At 49.7% G+C, this 12,510-nt stretch overlaps 1 protein-coding gene across 1 annotated transcript in view; it reads right to left on the bottom strand.

Moving 5' to 3' along the window:
* Positions 1-3,196: 3,196 nt before the first annotated feature.
* The window catches only part of LOC138357435 (PE-PGRS family protein PE_PGRS33-like), a 171,772-nt gene continuing 162,458 nt past the window's right edge, over positions 3,197-12,510 (bottom strand). Inside the window, exon 4 of the mRNA XM_069314286.1 lies at positions 3,197-4,185. Within this exon, the coding sequence (XP_069170387.1) occupies positions 3,197-4,185 (989 nt within the window). The remainder of the gene's footprint in view (positions 4,186-12,510) is intronic.

The following is a 12,510-nucleotide window of genomic DNA, read 5'->3' as shown; positions in this document are numbered from 1 at the left end:
GAAAAGTCGGACTGGCGAACAGTAACAAGTGGAGTACCTCAAGGATCGGTGCTGGGACCAATCCTCTTTCTAATTTACGTAAATGATATGTTTACAGGAGTGGAATCATACATGTCAATGTTTGCAGATGACGCAAAATTAATGAGAAGAGGTGTGACAGACGAGGATTGTAGGATCCTCCAAGAGGACTTAAACAGGCTACAGAGATGGTCAGAGAAATGGCTACTGGAGTTTAACACCAGTAAATGTAAAGTTATGGAAATGGGATCAGGTGACAGGAGACCAAAGGGACAGTACACAATGAAGGGGAACAGCCTACCTGTAACGATTCGAGAAAGAGACCTGGGAGTGGATTGTGACACCTAATCTAACTCCTGAGGCACATATAAATAGGATAACGACAGCAGCGTACTCTACACTGGCGAAATTAGAACTTCATTCAGAAACCTAAATGAGGGAGCTTTTAGGGCGCTTTACACTGCCTACGTGAGACCCGTCTTAGAGTATGCCGCGCCATCATGGAGCCCCCACCTGAAGAAAACACATAAAGAAACTGGAGAAGGTTCAGAGGTTTGCGACGAGGCTTGTCCCAGAGCTACGAGGGATGGGATATGAAGAGCGGCTGAAGGAACTGAACCTTACGGACACTAGAGAAAAGAAGGGAGAGAGGAGATATGATAGGGACATATAAAATACTCAGGGAATTGACAAAGTGGAAATAGATCAAATGTTCACACGTAATAATAACAGAACGAGGGGACATGGGTGGAAACTGGAAACTCAGATGAGTCACAGAGATGTTAGGAAGTTTTCTTTTAGCGTGAGAGTAGTAGAAAAATGGAATGCACTTGGGGAACAGGTTGTGGAAGCAAATACTATTCATACTTTTAAAACTAGGTATGATAGGGAAATGGGACAGGAGTCATTGCTGTAAACAACCGATAGCTAGAAAGGCGGGATCAAGAGTCAATGCTCGATCCTGCAAGCACATATAGGTGAGTACATATAGGTGAGTACACACACACACACACACACAACACACACACACACACACACACACACACACACACACACACACACACACACACACACTTTTTAACACAAGGGGCACACACACTAGGGGAACACACACTAGGGGAACACAGGTGGAAATTGAGTGCCCAAATAAGCCAGAGAGACGTTAGAAATTATTTTTTCAGTGTCAGAGTGGTAGACAAATGGAATGCATTAGGAAGTGATGTAGTGGAGGCTGAACTCCATACACAGCTTCAAGTGTAGATATGATAGAGTCCAATAGGCTCAGGAACCTGTACACCTGTTGAATGACCTGTTCAGAGGCGGGACCAAAGAGCCAGAGCTCAAACCCCCCCACGCCCAGATCCTCTCCCTTTCACCCCCCCCCCCCCCCCCTTGTAATGGTTTCCCCAACATTAGATGTTTGATATCTGCTGCAAAGTGCATTACTTTAAAGATACTTACACTTAATCTTTGACTCCCGCCGATTCCTCTCTCCCCCGTCAACCTGTCATCACACAATTCTATATATCTACCAATCTTCTCATGGTAGATACCAAGCCTACTCACTACTAAATTGGTATAGCTCCTACTAATTTCCTCACCGATACATGCCGTTAATATGACGCTAAGGCCCGAAACCAACACAAGGTAGGTAGTTACGATCAGGTAGGTGCCTCGTCTTAAGTGTTGTACAGCTTGTGGAGTGAGCGCAGACGTAGTTAGACTCGAGATTGATTGACTGATACAGATTAAGCCACCCAAGAGGTGTTGACCAGACCACACACTAGAAGGTGAAGGGACGACGACGTTTCGGTCCGTCCTGGACCATTCTCAAGTCGATTGCAATCGACTTGAGAATGGTCCAGGACGGGCCGAAACGTCGTCGTCCCTTCACCTTCTAGTGTGTGGTCTGGTCAACATTCTTCAGCCACGTTATTGTGACTCATCGCCTGCACCCAAGAGGTGGCACGGGCATGAATAGCCCGTAAAAGGACTCAGATTTTCGTCTGGGTCTTTAAATAGTTGCGGATCGCCATCTGGGTACTTGTATACAAACATAATTACTAAATGCGGCATTTAAATTTTGACTGAGCACTACTATCATATAATTTGTGACCTTAACCCTGGCCAGGATTCATAATGCATTTCACACGTTCACTCACGAGACCTGTACATCTTTCATCAATCATAGCCACGTAGTTGGCGTTTACTAGACAGTTCATGAGCTCATACCCATAATAACCTTGGGTCGAGAACGACCTTGCAGCGTTTCCATGAGAGAGAGAAGAGAGAGAAGATTAAGCCACCCAAAAGGTGGCTTGGGCATCAATAGCCCATAAGTGGTGGCCCTTTTGAGCCATTTCCAGTATCAATAGATGATACTGGAGATCTGTGGAGGTGCGACTGCACCCTGCGTGACGGGAGAAGTCTCCCGTGAACACAACACGAGGTTTCCATGCTCAAATTGTGTAATATATACAAACTATGCCGCCACGACAAAGGAGAGATGTAGAGGTCTCGCAAGTGGACACGCAATTGCTTGACGATTCCTGATTGAGTGCAGGTTGGTCGTAAACTCTAAAGGCTGACCCCGGCTGTGGTGGGTATGTGGGTCTGCGGGCCGCTCCAAGCAACAGCCTGGTGGACCAAACTCTCACAAGTGAAGCCTGGCCTCGGGCCGGGCTTGGGGAGTAGAAGAACTCCCAGAACCCCATCAACCAGGTATCAACCACGCCAGTAGTGTTTACGTCACGCCAGTTAAGGTTTCCCTATTGAGTCCAGATTTCCCAAGTCACTGTTGTCTATAAGGTGAGTTTGTGAAGACTACAAACACTGGATATACTTGGACGAAGCCACATGATAACACTTTTTTCACACTACAAGCCTACTACAGTTAAAACTTGCCCATAAGCAGATGAATAATGTACACTGATGAAAAAGTTAGAAACACAATAGAACAGATATTTACATAAAAACAGAGTGAAAGCATACATGCAGTGTCTTGTGCCTAGCGAAGCCGTGTGGGCACTGATCAAACCTAGGATAAGGTTTAGTAATTACAAGCTCGGGCGCCTCTTTACCACCTAAGGTGAAGCCAACATTTACAATATAAAAACAGTAAATAATAATAAGTTATATTTTCACTGAAGTGCAGCACAAGGACACTAATCGAAGGACATCAGTATTCACTGTCATTAGTGTTGGTACGATGCCAAGCCAGGCCGGCCACCCCGGTACCGGCCAGGCCGGCCACCCCGGTACCGGCCAGGCCGGCCACCCCGGTACCGGCCAGGCCGGCCACCCCGGTACCGGCCAGGCCGGCCACCCCGGTACCGGCCAGGCCGGCCACCCCGGTACCGGCCAGGCCGGCCACCCCGGTACCGGCCAGGCCGGCCACCCCGGTACCGGCCAGGCCGGCCACCCCGGTACCGGCCAGGCCGGCCACCCCGGTACCGGCCAGGCCGGCCACCCCGGTACCGGCCAGGCCGGCCACCCCGGTACCGGCCAGGCCGGCCGCCCCAGTACCGGCCAGGCCGGCCGCCCCAGTACCGGCCAGGCCGGCCACCCCGGTACCGGCCAGGCCGGCCACCCCGGTACCGGCCAGGCCGGCCACCCCGGTACCGGCCAGGCCGGCCACCCCAGTACCGGCCAGGCCGGCCGCCCCAGTACCGGCCAGGCCGGCCGCCCCAGTACCGGCCAGGCCGGCCGCCCCAGTACCGGCCAGGCCGGCCGCCCCAGTACCGGCCAGGCCGGCCGCCCCAGTACCGGCCAGGCCGGCCGCCCCAGTACCGGCCAGGCCGGCCGCCCCAGTACCGGCCAGGCCGGCCGCCCCAGTACCGGCCAGGCCGGCCGCCCCAGTACCGGCCAGGCCGGCCGCCCCAGTACCGGCCAGGCCGGCCGCCCCAGTACCGGCCAGGCCGGCCGCCCCAGTACCGGCCAGGCCGGCCGCCCCAGTACCGGCCAGGCCGGCCACCCCAGTACCGGCCAGGCCGGCCGCCCCAGTACCGGCCAGGCCGGCCGCCCCAGTACCGGCCAGGCCGGCCACCCCAGTACCGGCCAGGCCGGCCACCCCAGTACCGGCCAGGCCGGCCACCCCAGTACCGGCCAGGCCGGCCACCCCAGTACCGGCCAGGCCGGCCGCCCAGTACTGGTGCCAATAAAGGATCCCTATAAAACACAGGATTAAAGCACTGATCATCAACAATAACATCTGTTGAACGGGAGGTAATGACCCGAGGGAGCATTTGATTGTTGCCGCCGAAGGCGGCTAGTTTATTGTGCACCCCATACTCATCCTGTGAGCGGTAGCGCAAAAGCATTACAAAGGGCATAAAAGGTCTTTATCAGACCTCATCTTAGATTAGGGACATTTCACCAATCGTCCGGGGGCGTGATGAGGCTTCAGGTCCAGTAGAACGTATTTGGTGCGCAAAATAAGGTCACAGCAGAGATAACTCACAGAAGCAAAAGGAAATAAACGACACTCCGTCCAGGAGCAGAGGAGGAGGCTACATAGCAAATGGAACATGTGAGAAAATTTTTAGACGTGTTAAAACACGGCTAAAACAGAAGCGAAAAAGAAACAGGGAAAAAGGAGGAAACCCCACCTCCATTTAAAACTTTGACCCAAATATCAGAGTAACAAGGTTATCACGAACAACCGAACTCAATTACGGGCTCACCATAGCCCCGTGCTACATGGACATTCTTCGTTCTGAGTAGCTAAATCTAAAAACAACAACACGAGTAAATTGGGATGTCCAGGCCAGTATACAAGCTCGCTCTTAGAATTTGTAGGGTAATTGACCTAACACTACACGCACACAGCACAATCGTGGGGTGGACGAGCCTGGAAGCCTTTCACAGGAGCTGGTCAAGGCGACGGGCGGGCGAGAAGCTTAAAGGTTTAAAGCTTTACAAGCTTAAAGCTTAAACTAGAGAACTTTTAGTTTATAGTAAATGCTGCTTTCAAGTCGGAGCATGAATGCGGGTGACACGGGTTTCTGTTTCCATTATCGGCCTAGAGCACCAAGATACTCTCACTAAAATTACTAATGAAAAATAATGGCAAGTAAAAATTGCCAAAATGCTCCAGCCACACAAATGTCCAGACGGAGCAACAACAAGCGCAGGAGTCCTAAACAATGCCCGGGCAACTGCTGCCTGTATCTGGTGGCCGCCGCCAAGCCGATAATCAATAATAATAGGCCATTATTGCCATTGGCCCGACACTCACGGTATTGGGAGAAACGCCTCCACCACACTCGCCCATAAAGACGACCCATTTGGCTACACCATCTCCAAGTGTCTCGTAAAGGTGCATCTATTTCAACTTTGGGGAGCAGAATGGGTCATCAGCCGCCCCAGCCTGCAACACCTGCCCCCTCCGTCCCTCCCTTAGTCACCATAAGCCTGGTTATGTACATTCCTCCCAGCTTGAGTAAGTTGTAGCCTCGCCGCCATCTCTTCCCAGTTGGTCCCCTCCTGTCTAGCCCTCCCCTTCTATCCTCCCTTACAACTCTCTACCACACTCGTGCTCAAGAGGGATAAAAGCAATGTTCATCCTCGTAGTCCATAACATATAATGCAGATGTAAGGTGCAGACAAAGCTCAAGTTGATATTAAATAAAGATCTAGGACAAAATATAACAAAATATTACATTAAGTATACCCGTTACCATCTACACAACACCGGCCACGTGGTTGTACAGACTACCAACGTTGTTGTTGTTATAGATTCAGCTGCTTGGAACAAGTTCCAAGTAGCACTGGCTATAGTGAGCCCGTAATGGACTTACAAGGCACAGGAGCGGTGCTGTGTGTGTGTCGACTCCCAACCTTGAGGCCTGACTATACATCACCAATACTAAACAAAGGAGCGGAAGCCGTGCGCCGGCCGCTTACTATGATGCATAAGTCAATGGTAACAAGAGAAGTGCCACAGTTGGAAGACAGCCATTGTAGTATTAGTATACAAAATGCGAGACAAGTGGCATTAAATTACAGGCCAGTGTCCCATGCTTGTATATCACGCAAGGTGGTGGAAAAAGATCACAGGAGGCGGCTACTAGAACATCTGGTGAGAAGGGACTTATAAAAACATCAGCGTGTTTTCAGCGATAAATTTTGCCTTAAACTTCAGAAGAGTTCTATGAACGGGCGACTGAGATCAGGCAAGATAGTTAAGGATCAGGCCTAAAGAATCCTTAGAGGATACAGTAGTGTTCTAGGTTGAATACCTTTTAGCACATCATGGCTCATGGGTATGACGCGCGTATAGAGTGCTAGTGCAATCCTTGCTCTGCTCCTTTGATTTTCTCATTGATACATCATGCTACTGTGATTTCCTTAGTGTACTCGAGACAGCAAAAAACTTAGGTGGGTTGATATTACAACGAAGTGGTCACCCATCAGAAGCCAACAATAAAATGATATCTTCAGCTGCAGACAGAAGGTTAGCTAATATGAGAACTGTCTCTAGGAATATGAACAAGAGTCGTACAAGATTTTGTATACCATATTGTCACACACTAAAATATGCCCTTATCGCGTTAAACACAAAACGAAGCTGGAGAAAGTTGTGAGGTATGCCATGAGCCTAGTCCCAGAGCTGAGAGGAATAAGTTACGAGGGGAAAACTAAAGGAGTTAATCCTCATGCCACTGGAATAGAGAAGAAACAAGAGAAGTGATTACCACATGGAAAATACTCAGGGCGGCTGATACGTCAGACAAGGACAGACAATTTAGCATGAGTAGTACACGAACAAGGGGACACATTTAGATACAAAGTACCTAAAATGAGCCATTGAGGCGTTATACATAATTCTTAGTGTCAGGATAGTGAACATATGGAATGCGCCAAGAAATGACGAAGGTAAAATCCACATACAGCTTTAAATGTAGATATGAGAGCCAAACTGGCTCTGGAGCCTATAAACCAGCCCATTAAGTGTTGAGAGTCGAGGCCCAACCCAAGAGCCAAAACTCTTCAGCCCCCCTTCTTCGGGGGAGCCGGTCGGCCGAGCGGACAGCACGCTGGACTTGTGATCCTGTGGTCCTGGGTTCGATCCCAGGCGCCGGCGAGAAACAATGGGCAGAGTTTCTTTCACCCTATGCCCCTGTTACCTAGCAGTAAAATAGGTACCTGGGTGCTAGTCAGCTGTCACGGGCTGCTTCCTGGGGGTGGAGGCCTGGTCGAGGACCGGGCCGCGGGGACACTAAAAAAAAAGCCCCGAAATCATCTCAAGATAACCTCAAGATAACCTCCTCCTCCCCCAACCCGGTGTTTTCTGTCATCAGCGAAGGTGATCACAGAAAACACTAAAATGTTAGACACGCCGGTATTTGGGTATACCCATACCCAAGATGCCCCGGAATAGCATTCTCGAGACCCTCCCCAAGCCAAGCCTGAAATGGTGTCAGTGTGATTACCCATCCGGTTACTGGCCAGACCCAACAGTACTTGAAATGATCAACCAAGCAACGAGCACATCAACTAACGCCACGCCTTTGGCACTATGGTTTAGGGAAGGGTGCTCGCTGCAGTGCCACGCTGAAGATGGGGGGGGGGTCAAATGCCACGCTGAAGAAGAGGGAGAGAGAGGGGGGGTGTAGTGCCACGCTGAAAAGGGAGGGGGGGGGTCTAGTGCCACGCTGAAGAAGAGGGAGGGAGGGGTCTAGTGCCACGCTGAAAAGGGAGGGGGGTCTAGTGCCACGCTGAAGAAGAGGGAGAGAGGGGGGGTCTAGTGCCACGCTGAAGAAGAGGGAGGGAGGGAGGGGTCTAGTGCCACGCTGAAAAGGGAGGGAGGGTCTAGTGCCACGCTGAAAAGGGAGGGAGGGAGGGTCTAGTGCCACGTGGGGAAGGCGGCAGTGCCAAGACGAGGCGAAGGATGGAGCGAAGGAGACAACAAGGCCGTAACCAGGCGAGGGAGCCAGCTGCTGTTGTGAAGATAAAGTGGCACTCACAGCCCATACTGCCGCACCCACGGAGCCACATGTCCTATTACCCCACACACACAACACACCCGCATGGCGCTACTACGCTCAACACCCGGCCAGTCCTCCCATCACGCGCCACCACCAACCCATGGAGCGCTTACCTATTCCCATATAGAATAACCTAATATCACATAGTAATAGGGGAAAAAAACCACACTTGTGTATTTGTGAAATTTTGTTAGATTGTTTATATAACAATAACAACCCTGTGTTGTGAAGTTGTTTACTCTATGTAAACACAGCCTCCACGATGAAGGACGGGGGAGGGGGGTGTACAGATGTAAGTTATTTACACCAAGTCTTTCGCACTATCAACTTGAGTGCTTTATCAACGTCTGAGCGTGTTATTAGGATGAGACTTACATCTCAACGTGGAATCACTATCATTGTAAGCACTCAGGAGAGTGCGAAAGATGGTGTAAATTCCTTACATAAATTTCACAAATAGTGGGTTTTTATCCTGTTATTACGTATGCGAGAAGACATTACCATTACTTATCACATAGTAATGTTGCAACCTGCGTATTAGGTCTGAAAACTGCGTAAAAGTGCTTAAGATTCTGACGGTAAAGTGATTTACTCTAGTCATTTATTATGCACCTCATACCCATCCAGTGGGCGGTGGTGGAATGAGTTAAGAGACACATAAGATCAGGAACTGAACCCCATAGTTCATTTAGTTAAGCAAGTCCCAGCTGTGTCTGGGTACAAGTGACAGGATGAACAACCCAGCGGGTTTTCTTCCTATTGGGGAGTGTTGTACATGCTGCTATGGCGGTATGTCCACTCACTGGATGAGTGGGGCTGCCCAATAAACTCGCCCCTCGGGGCAAAATTAAAAAAAAATTAACAGTCTTGTGAGGCTAGTTACACTTTTTTAATACACATATATACACTAGTAGGCGAGGAAAGCAAAATCATCACCAAATATGATTCTTTATAATGCTATAAATAGGACTACCTAGCCTAACTTAACGCCTGAAAACGTAGCCTAATACTATGCATTACAGAGATGAGAAGCGTTCACTGACAGTAGCGAACGCTTTCGCTCCTGTGAAATCACTACTGTCATCTCATAAGCCACTACCGCCACCTGTCCGTTGCAGTAGTGACCCACTGCAGCACCATCCACCTATACTGTAGTACCGAGTCAACAGTGGTGGGAGGAGGGTCAACACGACTCTGCCTTACCGAGGTCAGACCAGGGGCCAGATTCACGAAAGTACTTACGCAAGCACTTACGAACCTGTACATCTTTTCTCAATCTTTGGCGGCTTTGTTTACAATTATTAAACAGTTAATGAGCTCCGAAGCATCAGGAGGCAGTTTATAACAATAACAACAGTTGATTGGCAAGTTTTCATGCTTGTAAACTGTTTAATAAATGTAACCAAAGCCGTCAAAGATTGAGGAAAGATGTACACTTTCGTAAGTACTTGCGTAAGTGCTTTCGTGAATCTGGCCCCAGGAAGGTATAAAACAATTGCCTCATTCTTTTTAATGTTACCCGAGAGGGGGGGGGGCGTATTGTGCAGGCTCAATCCTCAATCCTGGGAGTAAACACGCCGCCATAGCATCATTTACAAAATTGTAAATAATCCTCCAAAAAGTAAAGGAAACCCTGTGTGTGCGTTGTTCATCCTGTCACTTGTATCCAGATGCAGCTGGGACACTTAGACTGTCTCAAATGAACACATCATCAAACGGAGGGATAAACATTTACAGACACTCAGGCTTCGTTAAACCAATTCAGTTACCTGAATTTACCCGAGGGTCACTCTCTTTAGTGGCCTCCATGAGGACAGGACGCTGGCGGCTTGTCAACGATCGCCCAGTTTGCCCTGATGATTTTATTCAGCTGGATTTTGAAATTCAGCCGTTTGGTATTTACGGCTTCGGCGGGGAGCTAGTTACAAGGGTTTATAACCCCATGGGTGAAAAAGCATCTTCTGTTTTTTGTCCTCCATTGTGGCTTGTTGAGCTGGAAACTGTTGTTCCTTGTTCGTGTTGCATTTGACCTTTTGAAGAAGTGGTTTGGATCAATATCCTCTAAATTGTTCAGTAATTACTTAAAAGTTTCGACGAGATCAGCCCTGTCATGTCTGGTTTGTAGTGCTGTTAGCCCTGTGGCCCTCAACCGTTCATGGTATGAGAGTCGACTTAGTTCAGTAATGTTTCTTTTCGCCCGGTGTTGAACTTTCTCCAAAGCAGACATGTCTTTTTGAAGATGCTGTTTCCATGCTTGGATTCAATAATCCAAGTGGGGGGCGCACCAGAGATTTGTACAGTTGCATAACTACCTTCTTTCCTTGAAATCAAATCAAATCCTTGAAGTTAATACTAAATCAGAATTAAATTACTCGTACCTATCCCGAACATCGGTCACCGTTTGACCATCTAGCACACAACCTTTCGCTAAAGTAGCAACGAAGCTTGTGAACTCTAAACATTTTCCGGAATGCAGATATATATAGCATAATATAATGGTAAGCATTGATAAAATTCAGCACTCGCCTTGTGGCAACATGAAGCCAACCGATGGACTGCAGAGATTGGCAGTGTTTTAAGTCTTCCGTACACAAACTGTTTCTTAAACACACACACACCACTTAAACTTTACAAAGTGGGCTAACAACGGCAAGATTCAAGTTAACGTCAGCAAAAAGCGGGTGATGCAAGCTTGCCACAAGGTTCACACAGCAAATCACCAAGCAGAAAAACCTGGTGTTGCCGGAATTATTTCAAGTTTGCCATGATGTCACGTCATCAAAATGCGCACACCACACCACACACCACACCACACCCCTGCTAACACACTCATGGTACCTGCTGCCACTGTTATGAAAAGGGCAAAATGAACGTGCTTGACACCAGTAACTAGCGTCATATTCCCTGACGTCTCAAAGTTAACACATACTGAGGAGCTGCTGAAATACTCACAACAACGGTGGAGGGTGAGTACAAGTATGGACTGCATAATGTATGCACTAAACTAACTTGGTGGCTGACACATGGTTAAGAATCCGGGAGCGTCTGCTCGCCTCAACGGTGGGGGACCCCCCCTCGACCGGCTCGCCTCAACGGTGGGGGGCCCCCCTCGACCGGCTCGCCTCAACGGTGGGGGGGCCCCCCCTCGACCGGCTCGCCTCAACGGTGGGGGGGCCCCCCCCCTCGACCGGCTCGCCTCAACGGTGGGGGGGGGCCCCCCCTCGACCGGCTCGCCTCAACGGTGGGGGGGGCCCCCCTCGACCGGCGGGGGGGGCCCCCCCTCGACCGGCTCGCCTCAACGGTGGGGGGCCCCCCTCGACCGGCTCGCCTCAACGGTGGGGGCCCCCCTCGACCGGCTCGCCTCAACGGTGGGGGGCCCCCCCTCGACCGGCTCGCCTCAACGGTGGGGGGCCCCCCCTCGACCGGCTCGCCTGAACGGCGGGGGGCCCCCCCTCGACCGGCTCGCCTCAACGGCGGGGGGCCCCCCCTCGACCGGCTCGCCTCAACGGCGGGGGCCCCCCCTCGACCGGCTCGCCTCAACGGCGGGGGGGGGGGGGCCCTCGACCGGCTCGCCTCAACGGCGGGGGGCCCCTCGACCGGCTCGCCTCAACGGCAGCCCTATCAGCAAAGTGAACACTGGGCCCGCACTATTTACACAAGACTCGGCCACCAGTGTTCCTTACAAGGAGCCCCCACACCTCGTCCATTGTCCTACGTCTTAATACAGGGTGAACGGGGCCTCAAGCCATCAATAGTTCCCAGCAGTTGGGAATATAAAACATGATAGTGAATAAGGAGATGTTTTTATTGTCAACGAGACTTAAGATTGATTTGATCGTTGCCACCAGAGGCGGCAGGATTAAGCTTGCTGGATTTGCGTGAGTAAAGTGAATGTTTTAGTTTAATTCCAATTCATGCTAATTTGTATACTGCATGTTGGTAATTCATTTACAATAACATAGGTCTAGGACATAATTTGCACATGTAAATTTAGTCACGGTAAAATAAACAGGCTTAAATGGAATCTCTAGCTGGCAATATTTTAACTGGCATACAAGTTCCATGGACCTTTTGAGTTGGGTTAGAGATATGCAAATGTAATTAAGTGTTAGACAGTAACTAATTGCGTGTGAGGGTTATGGCTTTGTTAAACTCTTATTTAACCGTCGTTCAGGTTGTAAATCGTACAGACACAGTGTTCCAGACAGACACCAGCTGGTGCTGCAGCATGGCTGCCACATCTCTGCCTGAATGTAAAGGTACATTCAATGTAATAATGCAAGCTTAGTTTCAGTTTCCCTCGAACATTATATTCCGTCTTTGTATTAGTAATATTCATTTGGGTTGTAGATGATGAATTGTCATTCAATAATGTTAATGTAAATGATTAGTATTAATGAATAATTTATTCGCACTGGCCGGTAGTGTAAATTTGGCAACAGACAAAGGCGGCTAGACTTGCCTCCCCGACATATTTAAACGCCAGTGGAGCTCTGGATCTTGA

This window comes from Procambarus clarkii, chromosome 78 (genome assembly GCF_040958095.1).
Source record: "Procambarus clarkii isolate CNS0578487 chromosome 78, FALCON_Pclarkii_2.0, whole genome shotgun sequence".
Taxonomy (NCBI): domain Eukaryota; kingdom Metazoa; phylum Arthropoda; class Malacostraca; order Decapoda; family Cambaridae; genus Procambarus; species Procambarus clarkii.
Note: the sequence above shows the minus strand (reverse complement) of the source record. Positions and strands in the feature narration are given on the sequence as shown.